The following is a 25,542-nucleotide window of genomic DNA, read 5'->3' on the forward strand; positions in this document are numbered from 1 at the left end:
TTCCTTACATCACAAAATAACTTTTAAGATCCACAGCAGAGAATAGAGCATTTATTAAACAAAGCATTTTGCTTTTCTATTTACATATAATTGACATTTAGTTTTTATGCACTTAAAATCTACACAGCTGGAGGCACACCTGAGCATGGGAGGCATTACAGTAGGCATCGGCTTTATCTCAATTAAAAACTTTGGCAGCAGGCAATTTAGGAGTAAAGCCATTCATCAAGCACAAAAACATGTAGCTCAAATCCATTCCCGGTATACAGTACTGTCCCCTCTTCTGTCTTATAAACACATAGGGAATTCTAAAAATGTAAACACTCATGGTGGACAATGTTGCATTGGATAAGTTTCTAACAAATTGTCAGTAATATGTGAAGGACTCACACTTCGCTTATGTACAAAATACACACCAGTACACAGCTCAGGAGTCCTTGTAGTAGTTGTTGAAGTTAATACGAAGGAGGAAATCCTCCAGATGAGGCTGGTAGCCTCTGTTTACCAGCTTGGTCACCACTGAGAGAAGAAAAAAAGACAGTTTTAGAAAGTGCTATACCTAAATACAGTTCAAGTTAGTTATTAATTATTGAATGCAAATAAACATGGTACATTTTCATGAAATCAGACCGGAAACAATATTCTGTCCTTACCTTTGAAAAGGAAGTGAGAGTAATACTTGAAGGTGTTGTACGACTGCTGCATGGCAATGAAGCTGGGGTGCACTGCCTCCCCCTGCTGGCTCTCCCAGGGCTGTGCAATCAGCTGGGCCCGAAACTTGAGGATCAGGCTAAAGATGCTGTGGATGATGTTCATGACCGGAGCTGCTTTCTCTGTCAGCAGACCCCTGGGGAGATGAGTGACGGGAGAGTGCAAAGTTTAAGAAACATGACAAGGAACTTTGAAATGACTTTTCAGATGGGCTGGAATTATACACAGAGAAGTGTGATACTGACAACCTCTCCTAATGAGATTAAATCATTCAACGGGTTCAAAAGTTAGCGTCAGATCCTGCTGGAATTTAAATTAACTTCCAACGAGGAGGGTGAATTAATTTTATATGAAATTATGGTTGCAGAGTGTTCCACTTCAACTTGCTGTGCCTGTATTGAGTCTGAAGACATCATTTCACTCCCCTGAATTTTTACACATTTTGTGGTGTTGTTGCCTAAATCCTGATGGTTTAAATTACACTTATGCAAAGTGTTGCAAACTGTAATATGGACAGCAAAACACCTTTAATAACACATAGTCCTTCTGTATGTGAAGGGTCTGGGGTCCCAATAAGTTGTACCCAGTAGGGCTGCAACTGACAATTATTTTTTTGATTGATCAGTTGGTCTAAAGCAGCAACTATTAGTCAACTGAGTTAGTCGATCAAAAGAAAAGATCAATTCTGAGACTCAAAGGCCCAACATTTTATGGTTCCACCTCCTACAATGTAGGAATTCTGGTTTTTACATTACAGTAAAATCAATATCTTTGGGGTTATGAGGATAACTTCCAAAATGTCTCCTCTTGCAATGCAATAAATTTAGGTGAAATATCATATATCCCCTGTTTTGTGCATAATGTTAAGAGCAGGGATTGATGGATTTTATTAAAATGTAATTATTATATTGCAATAAATACTGTAAAATGCACACATGCAGTTCCAGCCCTCACCTGAAGATGGCTCTGTTGAGGTAGTCTGCATGTGTGCGGTGGATGGCGTCCAGGTCACTGGCAGTGGCCAGCTTGGCTGTGAACTCGCTCCAGGACACTTGCAGGATCTGGTTTGCGATGTATCCCTGTATCACCTTGACAAAATGCTGCATCTCATGTCTGTATAGCTGCAGCTGATGAAACTGCACCGAGCGACCAGCACCTTTCACCAGTGCTGAGGGGAACAGAGGCGGGAACAAGTCGTGATCAGTGCTGCAGGGACTGAAAATAAACACTTGGTGGTTACAGACTTATAGACTCATATCACAGTAAAATCAATATCCTTGTGCTCTTTTTGTCCCATTGGACAGCAATTTGAGTTAGTTTGTGATCTGGGAACTTTTGACAGTGATTCATCTTTATTTTATTAAAGATGCACATTAACTAGTAATGAAAATAATTGATAATTATAGCTATACTTATGATACAGACAGACTGTGGTTAACTGTGTAGTCATCTCTTCCCTTGTGATCAAAAATGCACTTGGGTATTAAATAATCATCCACATTTTCCCCCGGTGATGAGTAATATTCATGTTAAAATTACTGAAGTTTACATCCCTCTAATATCTCAATCGTTTTTTTTTTTTTCTGGATATCCATTTATGTAGTCTGTACACAGGCTTTGACTGATCAATACTATCTAACCCAGTGAAGCACACTATTTTACAACAATCCCATTGGTATGAGATGTGCTTTGTATAAATAAAACATGAAGGAATTGCAGTATTCCCCTCAATGAATATTTTATAAACAGTTGAAGCACAACAGGAAGAATTTTAACTCTTCCTTCTCAGAGGTGAGGTGGAGTCTAAGCTGGACCTGAATCAAAAGCTCCCACCCTCTCACCCGTTCTCTTGAGGTGGAACCAGACCTCGCGGAGGCTCCACACCATGTGTTTGAGCTGCAACAGGAACGAGAACAGACGATTGTACTTGTTCATGCAGCTGTCCGTGATGATGATGTTCAACGGCCAGTCCACCTGGGAGATGACAGGATGAAAAAGACAGAGGGGTGGAAAAAAAAGTGTGTGAAGGTGTGAGAATGAGTGTGAAAGAAAGCAAGGAAAGTGGAATGAAAGTTGGCATGTAGAGGAAAGTGACAGATGAGGTGAGGGGAGGGGAGGGGAGGGGAAAGTTGTGAGCGCAGAGACGTTGATAAAGGAGGTGAGAGGATTGTGAAGGGAAGACAGAGTGAGAGATGGGGGGGGGGGTAGAAGCGGAAGAGGAATGGAGGAAAAAATATACAGGGAGAGAGAAAGCAAAGCAAAATATGTGAAGCAAGAGATAAAGAGAGGGAGGGAGGATCAGCAGGAGAGGAAACAGTCATGGGAGAGATAACAGGGTGAAGAATAAAGAACAAGAGCAGAGGACAATATGTGCAACATTAGTCACCGTGCATGTCATCCAAAAGACCCAACTCCAATCAATCTATGAGGTTCAACCATTTAAGTGCGTGATAAGCTAATTTTCCACACCCAAAGCAGTTTGTCAAAACATGACAGGTTGTCACATTCAAGCTGCCACTCATGGTGAGACAAGCACACCCATGCTAGCGTACTCACTGTTACTCACTCACACTGCCTCACCTTGTAGCGTAGCTCCAGACAGTTGAGAGAATCTGGGGCGTGTGGGTGGAAGGTCTCCGGGAGGAAGCGCAGGGCGAAGGTGAAGTTGCCGGCTAAGGGGGTGTCCCCGTGTAAGCTGTACTGCAGGGCCTTGCTGAGGATGGAGTTCAGCACCAGGGGGGTCAGCAGTTCGCCAGGAGTCTGGCCACTGCCCAGCTGGATGGAGGAGACATCGGTTAAATGAATATGCAAAGGTCAAACACGGATAACTACCCATACCTCCACACCTGTTGTTTCAAATGCGCTGTCAAAGTTTTTATTCCAAACAAACCCTAAAGGTAGCTGATTACAATGATTAGCTTGCTTTCCAGTTGAAGGTGTGCTAATCAGTGAAATCAGCTGGTGGAGTGTTTGGCTGGGACAAAAACCTTCTGGCTCATGGGCCTCGAGAGACAGATGTACATGAATCTTTCTGCAGAACAGAACCAAGGTGTTAGCACAGGCTGTGTTTGTCATTTCACGCCAGGAAGCTTGGGCTCGACATAAGCAGTCTAGAAATCTGGCAGTGATGCAATCATGTGCTGCATAACAGGCCGATTTTTATAACAAAAATGGGTAAAATTGTGAAAATAATGTGATAATGAACAGAGTTGCTCAAGTGATGAACCTTCGGAAAATCAACTGAATCTGCAGCTTTCCTCGGCTTTACAGAGGTTTATAATGAATCTCAGCACATTGTTTAGCTGTCCGGCCACAACAGTGCTCTGGTTCACTCTCACTGCTCTCATAGTGTTGTTTTTGGTCGCAGCAGGCAGCTGTTTTCTGTGAAAAAACCCACTTGCCCAGCACCATATTGCAGACACATAAAGTTAACAACTAGCTGGTTAACACTGTGGAGCATTTAGCAGCTAAAGAGCAGGATATTCCCTTCAGTAGTTGGTAGAGACCAAAAACCGAGTTAAAAGAGAGACTTCCTCAGGTGGCCAGAAAAAAGACTCAAAATAGATGATAATGTTGCTCTATAAGTTCTTGGTGTGTAAATAATCAAAATGTTTGCTAACAAATTCACCATATCAACTTAAAAGATGATATGTCAATGTTCACAATTTGTTTCTGCTGCCCCCAAGTGGCCAAAAGCTCAAGTGCTACATGTTTAAGCATGATTGATGTTTAAACCCTGTCTGTCTTTCAGAGTCTGTTTGTGTCCACTGCTGTCACGTGGAGCAGTAAGTCCAATACTGACTCTTCTTTTAGCTCCATCTTTTCCATCAAATCTTATGGGAAATATCGGTTACTTAGCAGATTAATACTCCTCTCTATTCACCAGCTAGCTGTTAACTTAGTCTGTGCATTTGGCAGTTAGGGTTTGGTTGGTTTATAGAGTTTTTTTTTTGCTGAAACAGCTGCCTGCTGTTGCTGAAAATGATGCTGCTGAGAGCGGGAAGAATGAACCAAAACAGTAAAGTTGTGGGTCGTAAACCAAAACAATGAGTTAGGTAGTGAAAAGCTCCATTAGGTTTAAGGGAACTGCAGGATCGGGCGATAATCCACTGTGGGTTTGTCACAACAAGCAACCCTTTTGCATTACACAGCGATTTAATACATTATTAATATAAAACAACTTTGATTAGAGCAGCTTTCAGCAACGGGTTTGCCTGTACACAATACCAATCCCTTTTTCAAAGTGAGACCAGGACGTTCGGTCTTTTTAAAAGTCGTCCTCTTGTGCCCTGTTCTAGAATCCAACAAACTTAAAAAGAATACCAAAAATCGCCCTATTTTTATTGTGCATACACATGACAACAACACTTCTTGAAAAGCTTCACCTTTTCAAAGAGTAAATCGCTGAGGGACTGGGCGAACTCGCCATCCTCCATCAGCAGGAAGTGTCGCAGTGCTTCAAAGTGTCTTTCCACCCCCAATTCCACAAAGAAGTAGTCCACCACTGCCTTGTTCACCAAAGATACACTGGGAATAGAAGGTGGAGGAGAAAATAACCAAGACAGGAGAGAAAAGGTTTGACACCACAACCTGGACTGAAAATGTTGCTGACTGGCAAAATTTGATACAGGTTGTGAGGATGATAGACATCAGCTCTGGAGAAAGCTGAGGGAATACACCGGTGTTTTTCCACTTTTCGCATGACTTCCTCAATCCCATTACTTTGAATTATTCCTAAGCGATTCACATTTATATAACAGTGGGAAGGTTCTCTTTAACTGAAAAGTCAGCAGGGAAGAGATAAAAATAGTGTTGAAAATCTCTGGCAAACTCCACTGTGTCGTCTAAGCATGGGACAAAATTGTGTTAATAAAAATTTAGAGCTATGAATTCTGACGCTAAATATACTGCACCCCCTCTGTGTGCAGAAAGGGATGAGAAAGCCATTTCTTTACACACAAAAGGCTGAATTGCATAGTGTGCAGAAACATTGTGGGTGAAGACTGACAAGCTTGTCTGGAGTACTGATGGAATTTGAAAGAGAAAAAGGATCCTATAAAGATGGAAGGTAATAGGAATTTAAATTATTTCTCCAGTGCAGAGTGTGCACTCAACTACAATTTAAGTGGCCTCAAGAAGCAGAAAAATGACAAGAGATCAGTAAAAACCTCACAACTGCATTTATCTTATTATTTCTAACCCAGTATGTGGCTTTAAAAAGGTAAAATAATGATATGTTTTTATCTGTCACTCAAAACCCATACTTGTAAATAATCATTTGTAATGTGCTCAAACATGAAACGTTTTTAATCTCTATTTAACAGAAAACACTCTTTCGTCCCGCAGCATTCTTTCAGTCAGACACTCACTGTGTGATGAGTGGGGTGGTGACAGAGTGCTTTATCAGAACTGGCAGGGAAACCATCTCGCTGAGTTGGATAGCGGTGGTGTCTGTGGCTCTGCGGAGTGTGGGGTCCATAGGAAGGCCCCAGGGGCCCCGAGTTACCTGCTTCAGCAGCTGACACTCGGGGGAAGAAGCTGTGTGTGAAAGGGAGATGACAGACATGTTGCTGAACAAATATCACTCTCACAACTGCAGAAAACAGTTTTTAAAAAGTAAAAAAAAAATGATGTAGAGTAAACAGAAGTCAAATCATTATTGAAGTAATGTTTTTGCTAGAATGGATGATGCAGAATAAATGTTAGAAACATTTATTAACTGATTAAAGTGCAGCTGAAACAATTAGTAGATATACAGAAAATGAATCACCATTTTTTTTTATAGATGATGAAACATTTTTCTAAGTAACAATGCCAAAACTGACCCTTTTCTTAGTCTATGATATTACTGATGGTCAAAATACAATACAAAATAATATACACAATATTTGAATATGTGAACTTTTCCTATTGAGAAAGTAACCAATTAATTGATAATGGAAATAATAGTTAGTTGCAGCTGTACAACAAAAGTCTTAAAGTGACCTTAGGGATGTATCAAAACCTCTTTGACACTATCTTAACAAAAACAAAAAACATATCGGCTTCACGTTGGGTAGTATTTACTGCAGGTTGCTCTCATTAAATAGCACTATATTGTAAGCTGTTCCAGTTACTTTGTCCAGCCTCTATATTGATGGTAACATGGTCCCTAAATAATTACGGCTCCTGACTTTGATCAGTAGTGTGGAAAATGTATTCGGCTGAGTAGATTCTGATTGATTTCATGGAGAGCCTGGAAGCTGGCATGAATAATAGCAGCATGACTGAACAACACATGCACAGTGAAAAAGACAAGATATTACTTCAACAAGCCATGATGCATCCCAACCAAACATAAACCAGACTTAATACCCTTATGAAATATCACTGTTTTTTATGCAACCTCTGTGCCTGCTGATGGAGTAAATATTTAACAGCCTCTGGAAATAAATCACTCCTGAACACGTTTTAATTTACATGAAGTAAGCTCCACCGCTGTAAGGTGTATCATTTTCATTTCTCTGCAAATTTGACATGATGTTTTGCTGTATTTCAAAAGATGTTACATTTCTCATTAAGTTATTTCATCAGAGAGTACACAGGCAGCAGAAGAATTAAGAGTCAAGACATTTCACTTGTACTGTAGACATCTATTATGTTGATAAGAGACTGGTTTAGTCTTTGTTTTAGGTTCCTTACATGTTTAGTCTCATCTAATTTCTGCCCACAAGCAAAGGGATCAATCTTAGCAGAATTATCATATTCATTCCCTTACACTTTTTTGGTCATTTTGTTAAATAATTACAGATAAAGGGGAAGCAAGAGCATCAGTTTTAAGAGACTAAATTATTTAGTCTTATTTAATTAATGAGTCAGATAATTTACTTTTGTCCATTTGGTTTTGGATTAGAATACAGTACCTACTTTACTTTGATTGTGCTTTGAAATTAGTGAGTTGCAATTTGCAACTACAATGCTAGATTCCACCAAATCCTACACACTGGACCTTTAAATTTGAAGTTCCTCAAAGTTCTAGTTTGGATCCCCTATTGTTTTCTATTAACATGCTCTGTTTTGGCAATTATTTGTTAAATTATCAGCATACTGCCAGCACAATAATTTAGCTGAAATCAAACAACAAATGTTGTCAATAAAAACTTTCTTTATGTGAAGGAGTATAAATGTCCATCATGAAGGTTATAATGTTCAGTTTTTGTTGAAACCTTTTTAGAGAGGTCATTAACATAAAAAGGGGTAACAGAGAAACACTGCTCAGTATAATTCAATATAAATTTTAAACTCCACTATCTAAAATGGCCAAAAATTTCAAATCCACCTCTCTAAAACAGTTTCAACAAAAACTAAAGACCATTGTATCTATAAACAACTGAATTCCCCTTATTATGTACAAAATACCCGTCAACATTGCCTTCATTAACTATGGCCAAAGATTAATGGTTCCCTTAGCACCCTCATATGTTTTCAACTAACCCATTAGGTTGTAGCAGTCTTCGTAGTGTTCCACCTGGTACTGTGTAGACAAAGCCATGAGGTATTCCTGCTCAGACTTCTCTCCAGGGGACAAACCGAAGCCGGCTGCCCAGGAGCCCATGCTCTCAACCAGCTGCTCAACAGGGCTGTCCGACTTAGAACCTTAAGAAAGATGTAAAACAATTACTTTGACATACACAGAACAAATATCTATCCAAGACTAGAAAAATATTTGAGATTTTCTGACTTTTCAATACAAAGGCGGAGTCAAATGACACAAACTCAACAGTACAACAAAACAGTTATTAGTGTAGTTTTGAGAAGAAAAAAAAGAATCACACTATGCTTTGTATGTATACTACTAAAGACAGGGTAAAAATAGTATTACACTGAAGCTCTACGGCATGAAGCCCCTGACAATATTATGACAAATATTATAATTTTAGATTAAATTTGGGAGGTAACATTTGTATTGCACTATTTATTCTTTGCATCCTACCGGAGAACATACCAAACAATAATCTAAGCTATATATTAAGGTTTTTGCTTTTAATAGCTGGTCAAAAATTGCTTGCAAATAATTAATTTGGTTTATGTCAAAGAGCAGATTATGACAAAGCTGCAATTAGAAATAGAAGTATCCATGAAGAACTATGTTTTAATACTTCTGTATTTTTCCAGTCATCTTCAATTGAATAAATGAATTGTGTTATGTATTTCTAATTGTAAACAAAATTGTCTCCTCTATGTCTGAGTTTATTAGTTGTGTCATCACAAACTACAAGAGTGAGAATATGAGAATATACAGTTGGATTACATCTGCATCGAAGATCATAACATCTTATACTATCTTAAGCTTATGTGTTCCTCACAACTGCAGAATGTGTATCACTTATTATTAATTACCTTTACCATCTTCATTGTCTTCTCTCTTCTGTTGATTTCCAGTGTCTTTACCCTTCACCACACACCCAACTCCAAGTGAAGAGTCTGATGAGTGGCCATAAGCACTTCCTGGTAGTACAGAGGCTTGCGGCACCGTTCCCAACACCACACAACCCACCCCCAGCGTTGAATCAGAGGAGTGGCCGTAGGCACTGCCAGGTAGTGGTGATGGAAGTGGTTCAGTTTTGGACACAACACATCCAATGCCTAAATTTGAGTCTGAAGAGTGACCATGGGCACTGCCAGGTAGAGGAGAACGCTTGGGTTCGTCTGCTGAAACTACGCATCCAACACCCAAGGCGGAGTCTGAAGAGTGACCATAGGAGCTTCCAGGTAGAGCAGACAAGGCGGGTTCAGTTCCAGATACTACACAGCCTGTTTGAAGGATGCAGTCTGAGGCATGCCCATGTTTACTCGAACGAAGTCTCTCTTCGGGTATGTTAGAAACAAACTCGCCAACTTTTATATTAGCATCAGAGGAGTGACCATGGATGCTGGGAGAAGGAAGTAGTGCAACAACATCTGAGATGTTTTCTCCAATTTTAATGTGGGCATCTGAAGCGTGACCGTGGATATTTGGAATAAGAACAGGAGCGACAAAGTCTGAAATGTTTTCCCCAACTTTAATGTGGGCATCTGAGGCATGACCGTGGATATTTGGAATAAGAGGAGGAGCGACAAAATCTGAAATGTTTTCCCCAACTTTAATGTGAGAGTCAGAAGAGTGACCATGAGCACTGGAGGAAGGTTGAGGAGAATTAACTTCCGAAACATGAATTCCAATCTTGATGTGTGAATCTGAGGCATGGCCGTGGATGTTAGGGGGTGGAAGAAGAGCAGTTACACCTGATACATACATTCCAACCTTTATGTGAGCATCAGAGGAATGTCCATGGATGTTAGGCAAAGGTTGTGGGTCAACAGCATCTGAAACCAGCTCGCCAGCTTTTAGGTGTGCACTGGAGTCATGAATGTTTGGCAAAGAAATATTTTCACCAGCATTATCTTGGGCATCTAAACTGCAGGGTTGACTGCTTGTATCAGGTGAAAGACTTGTCACCTCTTTGTGGTGACCATTATCCTTACCACCTTGCTCTAGTGTGGTGGAAGCGGCAGTATCAACCACATCATCTTTTGTATGCTCAACAGGTTTACCCTTGTCTTCTTTTGCCTCTACTTTACTTTCCAAATTCCCCATTTCAGATTTCTGTTCTATAATAGATGCAACTTCTGCATGCTTGTTGTCTGGCCTTAAGCCACTTCCATCTACAAGCTGCACTGAGGAATGAGAGGGATGTCCATAAACGCTTGCTTTAGATGTATTTTGGGGCTCCTCTGGGGTGTACTGGCCTAGAGGAAAGCTGGATTTGGAGGCTTGGCCAAAGGGGCCGGCTTTGGGGAGACTCTCCTGAACTTGAGATATGTTCTCTCCTATGGGGATATGAGAAAAAGAAGGGTGGTTTTGGATCAGATCAGGCTGGACTGCAGGTCCCCACCGAGGCCGGGGCTGGGAGGAGGCTTGGCCAATGATACCCTCAAGTGGACTAAAGGGGGCACTGAAGTCATAGTCTACCAGTTGTGCTGTAGGACACACTTCAGGTAGGTCAGAGCCGATCTCCTGTAGGGCAATATCCACCTGCTGACTGTCAGGATTTGGTGACTTAGCGAGAAAATCATTGATGTCAATGTCCTCAGAGATGAGGGCAGGGTCTACTCTAAGGGCAGATGAAGATGGGTCAAGCGGTGGTGATACAGCATTAGATTCTTCAGTCTCCACTGGCTGCTGTTCAGGCCGATTCTGAGAGGGAGATTCCTGTTATGAGAAGAAACTAATGAGGATAGTACACACTTCCCAAGAGCATGATTAAGTGTAAAGAAATGGGGATTAATGTTCAAAAACCAATGTGTTGTCATACCACTGTTGGTTGTGGTGCAGTCTGTTGTGCTGAGGGAACAGATGGCAATATTTCCATGGGTGGTCTCTCCTGGCCTAAAGGATATTTCTCTAGCATTGCCTGGAAGAAGGCATGGTCTGGTTAAAATGACTTCCCTGCTATAATAACAATCTCTTTAATCATATTTTTCTTGTCCTCTGTGTGTGTTTTCCATGTTAATTTATTACGAACCTGAGTCTGCTGTCTGTCCTGCATGAAGAACTGAGCCCGGGCTTCATCAAGTCTCATCCGCTGTACCCGCCACATGGCCCGCCTCTCTCTGCCAGCTGCTTCCTCTGACAGACGGCTGTACTGAGCAATCAGCTCCTTCCTACAATTTGAGTGTAGTAATGCACCAAGTTACAACTAAGTCATCTAGCTGACGGTTATATCCGGAGCAACATGCAGTAAATGCATGTCTAGGAAAGGGTTAATGTCATGTAGAGCTGTAACGAATTATTATTTTCATTATCGTTTTTAATTTGACGATTATTTTCTTGGTCAATCAATAAATCATTTGGTTAAAAAATGTCACACAATGATAAAAGCCCATCACAATATCCCAGAATCACAGGGGATGTCTTGTTTCATCTTACCAGGTCAAAGATATTCAGTTTACAATTGTAGAAGACAATGAAAAGCAGCAAACACTGAAACTGTATTTGTGCATATTTTCTTTAAAAAATTAATTCTCAAAGAAAAAAATAAATGATCAAAATAGTGGCTGATTAATTTCTCCATTGCAGCGCTAATGTCGTGGAGATCAAATATGGAACCTCTAATTTATGAGATTGTCCTTTTTCCCACCGGGTCATTCAGTCACCAGGTAGCAGCAAATATTAACAGTAAAATATTAATATACTCTTCCTAAGCACAGATTAGCTGATTTAATTTTTGCAGACATGTCTGATATTGAACTTCATACTATAAATAATATGTCTTATTTGAATACTGAATCATTTATACTTAAATTAGCAATGTGCAAATTATTCAGCAATCAGTGTTCCTTCAACTCTTATGATGATAAAGTCAAGCTTTCATGTGCCAGGATAAGTGTATGTGTGCATATGCACTTTCAGGCTCTGTATTAAAATGTTCCTTAGCCAATTGTCAGATCCTTTACTGCTTAACAGATAATAGGCCATTAAAGGCCATTTCACAATTTATATTTTCAATGCAAATAATAAAAGGTATAAAAATCTTGAAACTTAAAAAATAGTATGAATTGGTTGGATGAGAAACTCTGACCTCCACCTCATCAAGCTAACTAACAACTTTTAACCATCTTATGCCATGCTTGCATTACAGGCTCTGATCACACATCTGCTCATGCTGCGGCATCACGCAGTTATCCCAACTGCATGGAAATTCGGCAAGTCCAGCCGCTGATATATTCCACACAGATGGAATTGTTGTCCCATCATGTTTGCACATAGTCAATTAACATATCCAAGATCAAATAAAATCTTAACAGAGATTAATCAATCATCAATAAAACATTAACATCTCTAGCAGCTGCTGTAAAAACGGTCTGACCTGGCTCTCTGCTCCAGTTGCTCCTCCAGTGCTTGTAGCCTCTTCTCTCTGTCCCTCACCTCTCTGGCAAAGCTAAAGTCATCATCCTCCTGCTTCCTCTTGGCTGCACTTCGCCACTGGTTCCAGAAAGACACAAAGACACACAGAGACAGAGACACAGACACAGACAGAGACAGAGACAGAGACACAGACACACACACAACCACATACATCATTGCTTTCAGCTTCTAAAATGGGCATCAACAGCTGTGGGTGAAATGTATGAATCTAAACCTCTGTTTACCTTAAGTTCTCCCTTTAGTACATTTCTGATCTGACAGATGTGTTAATAGATTTCAAAGTGGCTTTAATCAATATTTTTATAATAACAATGTATCTAATGATAGTTAGACATAGTTTTTTATATCAAGTTTCGACTCATTGTTTAGCTTTTCGGCTGCAACTTTACTGTTCTGGTTCACTCTCAAGGTTTGTGTCCACAGGGGCGTTTTTTGTACGTGAGGGGTCGTGCCACTTCCCAACACTGGACGCTTGCAGTCATATTATACAACAAACAGCTACACCCTCCTATAGCTGGGATTTCAAACCAGATCAACACGGCGGCAAGGCAATGACCTACCATACCACCATCACCAACATCTCGAAATATAAGATATAAAAGATTGTCTTTTTCTTTCTAATACATCATCATCTTTCCTTACTCTCTTACAGACACATGCTCCCCATCTTACTCTCTCACACATTTCTCTTGTGAACAAATACACAAGCATATTTTAAAAATCTCTGTTCTCACACAACATATTGTTCTCTCTCTCTCACACACACACACACACAACCACACACACACAACCACACACACACACAACCACACGCACACACAACACACACACACGCACACAACCACACACACACACACACACACACACACACACACACACACACACACACACACACACACAAGTACCTCTTGCTCCTGCTCCAGGTGCTGTTTCAGCTCCTCAAAACGCTCTCTCTTCTTGGCCTCCTCAGCCAGACGTTGTGACACCTGCCGCCCTACAGGAGTCGAAAGAGATAACAGTGGGCCGCTTAACCCCCCCCACATGAAAAGTACATAATATCACCGTCTCTCTCACATGCACACATACACACAAAACAACATCACCATCTGTGTCTCACCCCCCCCACACACAGATAAATATGCCTATGCCAAGACACGCATAGAGCATCAGGCCAGACTTTGCACCACCCCTCCCAAACTTTGCCACACATCTTTTGAAGTAATAAATTATGTGAGGAGTTTGCTAAACTGTGCAAGTGATGATTAGATTTCACAACCCATAATACTAGAAGCCGTACTACACATTCTTCAGTGCTACTGCCCTTGTGCACCTCTGAGGCTCTCCTAAGAGGAATGAATGAAGCTAAAAGGAACTTGTGGTCAAGAGTCAACCAGCGAGTGTGGGTTACACTCAGAGCCGAGCCGATTTGTTGAAAGTATACTAAAGTAGGACGGGGGTATGCATATACATCAAGAGCTTTATAAAATTATACTCACAGCATGTGTGTAAGTGCGTGTGTGTAAGTGTAACACTAACCGCGGATGCTCTCCAGGGTTCTGGCTGCTGACTCTCTGACCTGATTGATCAGCTCCTGGCGTGCCTGCTCTGCTCGCTGGGCCTTACAATAGACAGACAAGAAATCATCATTAACAAAGATCTATCTGCTTGCCCTGTAGCTCACCTTTCCTCCCCCACCTCTGCCAGTCATCACCGCCAACAGCACACCCAATATAGGCTATACGAAACCAGGTTGTTACACTACATCAAGCAGCGGGCAAGCCCCAGACTTCAGCTGCATCATTTTAATGATTCGCTACTGAAACTCTCAGTACTTGAGCAGTGTCACCATCATGGATCATGTTATGTAAAAAAAAAAAGAAGAAAGAAACTCTCTGTCTTAAGGGACAATACCTGTGTAATGATTTGTCTTACAGCAGGTTTGCCTTCCCTCCTGGATATTTAGGCTTCCCTTGATTTCTAAAAAATCTATTAGAGGCAGCTAGCAGAGACATAACGGTGTCTTTATTAAGGTAATACACCATGTTGACTGCCATGTCTACTAAAATTCACTGCATGTAAAACACCACGTCTTTCTTTATGTTAATTTGACGCTTTGTCAGATGTAACTGACGAGAAGCAATATTTATCAATCAGACTTTAGAAAAAAAATACATCACAGTTCAGATGCTACTGCATGGGAACAATATGCATGTGTCTCAATACTTGTTCCTCCCTGCTGAGGGCACTGTGCTTTGCAACCCTCTCCAGGCGTCCGCGGTACACAGCACAGTCCCTCTCAATTTCCTCCACCTCCTGGAGGGAGAAGGTGACAGCAATGCGAGGCACCGGCAGCTCTGACCAGCAGATGTAGTGCTGTGGACATAGAGTTAACAGGAAGTTAGCACTATAAGGGAGGCTTGTTGTTTTAAAGTACCAGTGTGTATGAATTGAATGGCATCTAGCAGTGAAGTTGCAGATTACTACTAACTAAAACACAGTTCACGTTTGTATTTGACGACCAGGGAATGAGAACGGGCTGTGAGGTGTATAGGAGAAACTACGGTGGCAAATGGGCCAATCTACAGCCAGTGTTTGGTTTGTCCACTCTGAGCTACTGTATAAACATGGCGGTTCTGAAAACACGATTCCTATAATCAGGTGATTATAAACTCATGAAAACATACCTATGAATATTATATTCCATTTCTGCCAATAGATCCTCCTAAATGTTACACACTGGACATTTAAGTGTTAATGCTTGTAGTGACTAAATGTGGTGACATGATGATGTGTTTTCATATCAGAGACCCCAAATTTCCTTTTAGGGCTGCAAATCACAATTATTTTTACATAGTTGACATGATGTAACGGTGTGGAACACTGTTTTTAGCAACTCCCACCCTCGGATTCCTTATCCTGCCAATCATCCAATGACAGTTGTACACCTGCTCTTGGTTGAACATGTATGTGGTTGACCACTTTGACTCAGACTCTAGAAGACACTGTAGTAGTCTTCTTGCATGATTAAAGGCTGTGAATTAATCAGTGTCCTCCGATCCTCCTTTGTTCTCCAATTGCCTTACAATTATTTTTACTGTTGATTAATTTGCTCATTATCAACTGATTAATTGACTGGTCTATTTAAACCTCAGGAAGGAATGAAAAATGTCTATACCATCAGATAAAACAAAAAAGCAACAAATCCTTACAGTGGAGCAGCTGGAATAAACTATTTTTTTTACAACTCTTGTACATTTCACAACAAACATATATTATCCGCAGTAGGGGAAAGCAATGTGCCTTGCAGTCTGTCAAACATTTAGCCAGAAGAACTAACACATTTTTACAACTACACCTGAAAAACAAACCCACACAGTAATCTAGTATTGTAGTGGTTGTTTAATTTATAACGTTAGCCACAATGTACTTCTTTCCTAATACCGTATTAATATGCCACATCAAACCAACTGGATAACTGTTAGTTAGCACATTTTAATGATTCTTTCACCTTTTTTATATCCATAATTTCACATGCGTTCATAGCCACCCTGCAGTTTGTCCTGGAATAACAGAGCTAACACTGGTGTAAATTAGCATACAGAGAAACACTGTAGTTACAGAATGCCAATTAGTCAAGAGCATGTGCCCTGTGGTTTAGGTCAGGTAGGTCAAGCCATAAAAAACATTATGTGCTGGTGAATCAGCAGGTGAGTCACAGAGAGGTGAGGACATTAAATACAATTAATTAGATTACACAGAAAGTTCAAAGCCTCACTGATAGTTTCCATTTGTCTGGCATGCTACTACCTACTGTCATCATTCCAAGTGAGGGGTCCGTTCATATACAGAGACAAGTCTTAATTTTAGGGTTTTATACAGATGTTTGCAGGCAGTAGTGGGGAATCACATGGTAACTTGTAATGATACATGGATAATATTTAGTGCACAAAACCAGTGGCATCACCATGTAGGCAATTCTGAAATATGCAATATATTGCAAGACTATATTGTCTAGATTTGAAACAATTAGTTGATTAATGGATTAGTCAACTGAAAATTTATAGGCAACTATTTTGACCAATCAATCAATAGTTATAGATTATTTTTATAGCAGAAATGTCACACATTTGACTGTTCCTGCTTTTCAAATGTGACAAAATCACAACAGCACTGAAATGTACATCTAAAATGGTTAATTTTTTCCACACCAAAAAAAGGACTCTGGCAACTGTGGCAAAAGTCTGCAGTCACAGAGAGCAGAACAGTCCATAATTCAAACGTTTGCAATGAAGGATGAACACACTTGCCTAAGTACCACAAGAGAATTCATCCCAATACTAATGCGTGTGTATCGATGACCTTTTGCAAGAGCCTGTGTCCCTTTATGTCGCAGTATTGATTATTTGTCCCATCCCCTTTGGGCGGTATGGATTTCCAAATGGGTACAATCATTATTGTGGCAGGTGGACAATTGCGGAGTGGATTTTGTGGATGCTGCTTACAAACTGTGCCAATCTCTACAGTAGTGTAAATTCAAGGATTAACGTTCTATATGCCTAATTTATTTACTGCACACAACAGTGACTTCGTACTGAATAAATTAAGAATATAATTAAGGCTTCATATATCAGGTATCTTTACACAACGTTCATCTGCATACACTCCCCCGTCTGCATATATGAATGTGTCAAATGTGCAAAACGAACCTGTGGACAGCAGATCTTGAGGAGGTTGATGGTCTTTCCACACACGTACACGTCATTTGCAATGTGTCTCAGGAAGAGGGGCACACAATCCTCCACATCCTTTGAGATCAGAGTGTAGCCTTGGACCCAGAAGTGTTTGTCTGCAGAAATTCAAAGACACTTATCACAAGCTGTTATAATTCAGACCAAGTAGTTTTACAGGTCCATTATGCCTTGGATAACAGTACATGACACTAACAACGGAAGTACAAAAAGCAATAGTGGTGGAGTAATACTCAGCCTGCACTTGGCCTAAAACTTTTCCATATTAGTATGACTTACGGGGCATGGCAAAACTCTGGCCGCTTGAATTAACACTTGGAAATTGTTAGCGCTTAGCTCAGTGATCCTAAGCAAAAAGCATAAGAGAACATGAATGCACTGAGCTTCCAGAGCTCTTTACAGAAAGCCTGCGGCTTGCCAAGAAAGCTTAGCTGCTGATTGCTTCCCTGGCCGACGGACTACGAGGAGAACAATGACATTTGTGTGTCCTCCAAAAAGCAGGAGCGAGAAGAGCAGAGGTTCACTGCAGAAGTTGATGAGGTGTAGCCGATGAGCAAATGAACCTCTTAGCCAGACAAAGCCGAGGTGATAGTCTGACCTTGAATGGGGTGTTGCATGACATACAATATTTGGACAGGGTATAATGATTATTATACAACCATATTTATGGAGTGCTGTCAAAACGAAGCAATTACAGTGCGTACTTGTTTGAGGAATAGAATGTCATCGATATTATTCTTTACATATGAATAATTCCCAAATATAGGGTTGCAACTTACAATTATTTTCATTATCGATTAATCGGCCAATTGGTAAATAAAATTTCTGAAAATGTTCACAAATGCCAAGAACCCAAGGTTACATTTCCTTATGCTTTCTCAGTGTATTATCACATATGCCAAAGAAAGGCAACATTATCCTTGCATTTTTACCTAAAAAATTACTTTTTGATTAATTTTGATTTTCTGTCAATTGACAATCTGATCAATTCATCTCATTTAAGCTCTACCCTAATGTAAATATTGTGTTTTCTTCATTTCTGAAGAATCAAAATACTAAATAAAAAAAATAGATTTTATTCCTACGAGTCACTGTTTAAACAATACAGTTCTATTATTGTAACTACAGCTACAATGATTAGTCAATTAGCTGATCAAAGCTATTTTGATAACCAATGAACATTTTAATCACTTTTCAAGCAGAAAAAAATCTTTGCTTCCAGGATCATAAATGTGAGGATTCAATTCAACTGCTCTTCTTGGTCTTAAATGTAATGTATAATATACATATGTAATATGTAATAATGTAAATCAAGAAAATGATCAGCTGTTTTATTGATAACAATCATTGTTAGTTTGAGCCCTAACTGTATCCGTCACTATGAGCTGTAACAAGTAAATGTGTCTTAAAATCAAACAGTGAATATCAAAAATCTATTGAATGTTACAGTCAGCCAGTTCCTGTAGAGTACAGATGGGTCTGTATTTATTTGCCCTGCACGGATTATCTCCTACAGTCTTACCACTAGTCCTCTGCTATCCTTAAAGAGAGAAAGTCATTAATTGGACAAAACAAATTAATTCAACTAGTCCAGATTTGTCAAGGGCAATACAGGAGAAGAAAAAAAAAATCGAAGAAGGAACATTTATTTCAGAAAATGTTTTGTTCTAGTCAGTGTGATGTACCAACTGAAGAGAAGCAACATAATCTATTTGTGTTTATCCCTGTGGTTTACTGAGCGAGAGATGGCTTTGGTCCCTACAGCTGTGGTGGCTGATTCTGTTTCCCACTGATTATCATCCAATAACTTCATGACATCCTTTATAGAAACAAGGACAAATCCAACTAGGCAATAAAAGCAGTAATGACATTTATTTTTTCTGCTAGACAATCTGTCTGCCAGGCTTTTTCATTTTCAGAACCTGCTGACAGTGTGTGCGTGTGTGCGTGTGTGGATGTGTGATCTCACCTCTGAAACTGAGATACTCCTCATTGACCTGGATCATGAATTCTCCATAAACATCTCGAAAGACGCCGCTATATACCCAGTCAGACACAAACCTAAGTGAAGCACGGTAAACAGTCAGATTCAATAGAGCAAGTTCTGCATATCAATGAAGTAAAGTCATGTCCTTGGGTTATATTATTTTGTTTTGAAGACATGCTGGTGACTGACCGTGTATAAGGTTCACAGCTGCTCTTCAGCAGCGACAGCAAGACTGGATAGTTCTCGTTGCTGCAGTTATTCTGTGCTTCATTGTACAGGTAGGACAGCAGTTTAACACCCTGAGGAGAGCCACATGGCACTGAGCTGACATCCCATCTGATAGGCTAAACACAGCCATGATGGATGACATATTGCAGTTTGCAGATAAAAGAGCACTCACCACAGGGAAGGTGGTCTGGCCTGCACCCAAAGGTCCATCTACACAGCACAGTTCTGACAGGTACCTTAGATTAAAAGAAAGAGGAGATTTTTTTGATCTGATGATATTTGCATCAAGGTCCTTTCAGTCGAGACACGACTGTACTGTCGCCCGGGTGAGGCTGAAGTTCAAAAGTGTGAAAAAAAGACACAGCATAAAAGAAAGGGTCTGACTTCACCTCAGTTGGCGCCCCACTTTGCGGAAGAGGAAGCAAATAGTCAACAGGCTGAGGGTGGGTGGAGTACTGAGAACACAAGCCCTGTAGTAATGCAGATACTTCCGCAGACCACCTGTAAAAGCCTTAGAGAGAAACACAAAAATGTTTTTAATTTCTTCATCTATGCTGATAGAAACCACTGAAATGGTCACTTGTGCTATTTGACTTAATGTGCTTTTGTGCTGTTGAATATTATTTCAGGTTTCCACAGTGAAGTAAAACTATATTCTTACATTCTCATATTTGTACTTTTAGATTGTTTATATGTGTGTGTATGAATGGTTTGTTTATTTATTTGCAAACTCACCAGTCTCACAACGAGCAACGGATACAGTATTTCGAATTGAATTAGTAACAACAACAATGGTGACAACAAGAATAATATGAGTGGAGAAGAGAGGGGGTACAATGTGCAACAGTATTAATGATGATTATGTAAACATACCTGAAACACTAGTCCTTTTTTGTCAGCACTCTGCAGAGAAAAGCGACTCAGCCTCAAGTAGTAGGTGCCGTACTGGGCCAGCTCCCCCAAGAGACGAGACACACTCTCTGGAGATGCCCCCGACACGCACACACCAGGTCTGACGTCAAACTGAACACTCTGGAAAGGTGATTACATATTTACAGATAGTGGAGAAAATACAATGAATAACTGTACAGTCTAATAACGTCCAATAAAATAGCCCTGCAGCAGGACCATCTTTGTAAAGCTTATGATATTGAATTTTTGTTGAGGCTACCGGCACCACCTCCATGGTGATTTCCGAAGGTTTGTGGTGTTGTTATATTAGACTGCAATACATAATCAGGTGTTTGTTATGTTGTCCTTCCCATGGTTGTTTTATGAGAACTGGATACAAAGTTCCTAGACAGGACTCTTCTGGGGGAACAAAAATAACACGGACAATATTTCGCAATCTAGCACAACACTACCACAAACCACAGCCTCAAAGATTACCTTATGAGTTTAATAAACACATCTCTGACAGTCACAGCAAAACTTTTAACATTATAAGCTTTGCAGAAGTTTAATCTGATGCAGGATTATTATACTAGATTACATTCGATTCTACAAGTGTTCATGATATCGTGTCCACCTCTTGTACTAGAACACATGTTAATGATAAAAATCACTAGAGAGAATATAAGGGGCTATGGGAATAAACAAGAGAGGATTCACTTTATGTTGTAAACAACTATTATCTTCTGGAAATATAAAAACTTGGAAATGAAAACAATAAAGCAACAGAAGAGCTATCCTGGGGTTTTATTTTCTGCATTTTCCATTCATTTCCACGTAATGTCGTGCTGTCGTGTTGTCAGGCAACTGAATTGAGTGTGTGTCTGACATTGGCACTTTTTTCTTTTTGTAGTTTTGCTGCAATATGCCTTTATAAGTCCATTGGGTTTGTTTTTACCACACATCACACAGACTGTCCATTGATTCTGATCTCTAATTCTCATCTCGGTGTTTATTCGTAATTGTTTGCTGTCAAAGTGCTTTTATCACTATATTCACCGTCAGTGTGACAGACCCCTAAAAAAGATCAATTGCATTTTATTGCATTAAAGAGACAGATAAATAAAGATAATGAAATGCACCTGGTTGAGAGGGAAGGTCGTGGACGTCACTCCTATCAAGACGTTGAGGAGGTCAGACACCAGTTGTTTCTGAGAGTCCAGGGGCAGTGGGAGGAGAGGGGAGGGTGTACTTGTGCTGACCACCCTCATCTCCCCCTCCCAGAGACGATACAGTTTGTCAAAGGCCTCCCTGCCTCCCTCTGTTAGATAGAGTGACTCACGTTTTCCCGGTGGGCTGGTAGGAGAAATTAAGTATAATTTGATGTTGTGTTCCAGAGAGGGAGAGTGAAACTAAAAACATAACTATAAGTGGAGCTCTCTAATACATTGGTCACTTTTGTTCTCCTACTCGCTAAACTGCTTTTTTGGATTTTCTTCATTTGTCCTATATATTATATCACAGTATACCATATTTACTAGGCAATCAACAGAGATTTCCTCTCCAACTATACAATTTATTAATCACAACTCATTTATCAAGCAAAAATGCCGAATATCCACTGGTTTCAGCTCTTAATAAGGGATGCTTTTCGCTGTTGTAAAATTGTTTGAAATTAAATATCTAAGTAATAAAAAATTTAAAAAATTAAAAAAAAAAAAATTTAAAATAAATATCTAATAAGTCTCAACTGTCGGTCTGACAAAAACAAGTTGAATACATCACCTCAGACTCATAACTTGTGATGGCTATTTTCCCCATTTTCTGACATATAAAATATAATAATACAATAAATATTATATGCATAGGTATGTTGTTATTAGCGTATTATTAACTGAGGTCCTCTTTTACGGAGTCAAAAGGTTGAACCGCCATGTTTCTACAGTAGCTGAGAACAAACAAACACTGACTCTAAATAGTTTCTCCTACATGTTGGAAGGCTGAGCTGTAGTCAAATGGTTGCACTCTACAACTTCAACACTAAATCCTACAGACTGGTTCTTTAATCAAAAATAACTGACTGATTAATAAATCATTAAAATAATTAGTAGTTGTAACCCCTACCACTACCTACTACCATGTTAACTAATTTTGTTCTGTAACTCTCTAAAACTTTCTCTGGAAAGTATTTGACATGCTTATTGATCAAACTTTCAACAGCAATGCAACTTACCAGCCAACAGACTCCCAGCAGCGGCGTCTTTCTGGCTCAAATGTGCGGAGAGCTTCCCATATATCAACGTCTGGAATGGGGCTGGGCTCAGACTGAGAGTCTGGGGTCAGGTTGGAAGCTGACTGGAAGCCCTCATCCTCAGACTGATCTAAACAGGAAGGGACCTGCACAAACAACAATTAAGCCTGATGAAACTGTTGCACAACACTGGTGTTTAAAACCTTAATCAAGCACTTGTGCAAATAGGAACCAACCAGAATGAAACTGACAGGACTGATCTGGCCATATGACAAAACAACTCCAACTAAACATGTATTAGCTTAGATGAGTCTCATACCCTTATAGCCAGCCCAGTTACATCAATATTACTGGGAACGGGAGGCAGGTCCAGTCTTATGTCTATGTCAGAGGTGCGAGTGTGCTGCAGTGCTCCAAACAGCGTCAACCTGGTCTCCCGCTCAAATCTTTCTTCTGCTTCCAATTTAGTTCTCAGAGCCAGCAGTCCTGTGCCTGGCGGGGCATCCATCAACCTCTGTGTTCCACACAAACTCTCCAAAGTCCCCCATTCCTCCCCACACACTAGACCCCACGCCCGGGCCTCTAGCCTCTGCAGCTCCTCACTCTGGTAGCCCCAGGGTTGAGGTCTTCGCAACACGGGCCTCTCTAGTCTCATGTAGTCCCTGCTGAAAGAGGTAGGGGGTGGAGGAGCCGAACCAGCCAAGTGCACCAGGAGCTTGAGGACTGCGTCTACTTCCTCCAGGCCAGAGGATGCTCCCTCGGGCAGCCTCCCCAGCAGCTCCTCCAACCTCTCTGCCTCCTCTCGGCACCCTGCCACCCGCAAGTCAAAACATATCATCAGGACTTTATTTCTGGGTGGTGTATTAGCTGTGGCACTCGGTCCTGCGGCAGACCCTTTGGTGCCATCTTGGAATAGCTTAGACAGCAGGGCACCATAGGCACACTTCTTGAGAGCTCTGCGGAAACCTTCTCTTGAGACTCCACCGAGGGCACGGCGTTTCCATGATACCCCCGTGAGGCTGGAGTCACACAGGGCAGACAGCAGCTCAGTGATGCTGCTGCTGTTGCAGCTGGGCTTCATGTGGTTGTTATGGCTGGAGTACATGGTGTAGCACTGTTGCCTCAGCCTGTATAGAGTGAAACAAAATAAGGTTTAAGTTAACAATAAAATAATAACTGGGAATACACGGTGCACGTCTGCTAGTATATCAATATAATATGATAACATAACAACGATATATTTTAGACAATAACCAGATATGCTCAGTCAAAGCAAAATGTCTACGACAGACTACAGAATACTCTCTACGACTAGTTACTAGACAGTAAAAAGTATATTGCACCACGACCAGCTGACGGTGACCAGCTAAGCATTTAGCTACGTTAGAAATTCGCACTGTATATCAAACTGCATATTTAATAAGCAAGCCCAAGCTAAAACGATACTTCTTGAATCATTTACCCTCTCGAAATGGTGTGTTTTCCGTTGATTCAGACAGTTTAAATCTTGTATAGACCCAAAGGGACTCCTTCCCGTGCATGCTAAGGTTTGTTATTAGCACGCCCACAGTACCAACTGGCTGTCCTGCTTAGCTTATATGGCAAATATGCGGAACCCAGTAGGTGGGTCCTTTAAACAGCTCCAAACTGCTTTCATTAATCAGTGGTTTCTTGTTCCAGCTTACTGTTGCCAGTTACTGTGCTGTGATGTTGTTGTCGCTAGCTAGTTGCTAGCTAGTCGCTCCATTCATCTTCCATCATCTATCTGCCGCGGGGATGCCACAAAAATTAGAATCAGCCTCTTTGAATATGATTGGACAAGAGAATATGGAGCCTCCGGTGATTGGCTAAGGATGTTCCAGAGGCTTCGCTGATTGGTTGTTGACGTTTGTCAATCATAGGATGGCACAACTGTCATTTGCCATCGCGCTTTGCTGCATTCAGGTAATACGGAAAAAAATGTAAATACCAGCTTCCTACTGTTTGTGCCAGTTTTTGCAGACGTCATTGAGAAAACACTGTACATTCCGGATAGGAAATTGTACATTGATTTCAAATAAAATAAAATATAACAATCAACAAAACAACCAAAAATACACAACTATGTCACTCATTTAACATGGATGAATTACTTTAACTTGCTCTTAATTCATTGCAATCCCATGGATTTGAATGCAGCAGAAGAGTATGGAAAAGCAGTCATATTGCTCTTAATATAGAAACTTACACAAGTTAGACACAATACAAACCACTGATTAAATACCTGTAGTTGGTCATCATGCAGCAGCAGACAGGAATGACCAGAACTTCATCTCCAGATGTGCATCGCCTAAAATTGCACTGTTTGACACCTCAGGAAAGGTCAACATTTTCCCTATAGACCTATATGCTCCTCCTGTCCTTACTGGCTGTCCCCTACTAGTGCACATCCAATAAGTAGGCTAATGGGGTTTTTGGATTTACAAAAATTTGCAAGTTCAGCCTAAGCTAAAATGAGGTATTTAATGAAGTCTGAGTCAGTCAAATCAAATGAGAGTATTCCCAATCTGAGTGGATATTGTCCTCCATCTCTCACTCTGGAACTGCATTAGAAAGGGATCTCTTCAGGCCAGTATGGACAAGACGAATCATTGCAGAAAACAATTACTCTTTTAATGTACCTATGAAAGTGATTATTGTTTTAAGGCAGACTTGAAACAAATGTGAACCTATCCTTTAATTATACATTAATAAACTTTAAACTTTAGTAAAATTGTATTATAAACACAAGTTGCTGCTC

The 25,542-nt window shown here is 40.4% G+C and overlaps 1 protein-coding gene across 2 annotated transcripts; it reads right to left on the reverse strand.

The window, feature by feature from the left end:
* Positions 1-31: 31 nt before the first annotated feature.
* tubgcp6 (tubulin, gamma complex associated protein 6) lies at positions 32-24,538 on the reverse strand. 2 transcript variants are annotated; one of them, XM_051381408.1, is made up of 25 exons: positions 24,449-24,538; positions 23,083-23,890; positions 22,746-22,909; positions 21,655-21,868; positions 20,495-20,653; positions 20,011-20,132; positions 19,794-19,857; positions 19,583-19,692; positions 19,376-19,467; positions 17,365-17,504; positions 14,882-15,031; positions 14,195-14,276; positions 13,564-13,652; positions 12,600-12,715; positions 11,256-11,394; positions 11,046-11,144; positions 9,091-10,942; positions 8,185-8,346; positions 6,081-6,249; positions 5,097-5,238; positions 3,292-3,486; positions 2,553-2,685; positions 1,666-1,879; positions 654-847; positions 32-519 (listed from the first exon to the last, which is right to left on the reverse strand). In XM_051381408.1, the coding sequence occupies exons 2-25, from the start codon at positions 23,866-23,868 to the stop codon at positions 428-430; spliced, it is 5,679 nt and encodes a 1,892-aa protein (XP_051237368.1). In that variant the 5' UTR covers positions 23,869-23,890; positions 24,449-24,538; the 3' UTR covers positions 32-427. The 2 variants fall into 2 exon arrangements, with proteins under 2 accessions (XP_051237368.1, XP_051237367.1); XM_051381407.1 differs by having other exon boundaries at positions 24,226-24,532.
* Positions 24,539-25,542: the final 1,004 nt, after the last annotated feature.

This window comes from Dicentrarchus labrax, unplaced genomic scaffold (assembly GCF_905237075.1).
Source record: "Dicentrarchus labrax unplaced genomic scaffold, dlabrax2021, whole genome shotgun sequence".
NCBI classification, from domain to species: Eukaryota; Metazoa; Chordata; class Actinopteri; family Moronidae; genus Dicentrarchus; species Dicentrarchus labrax.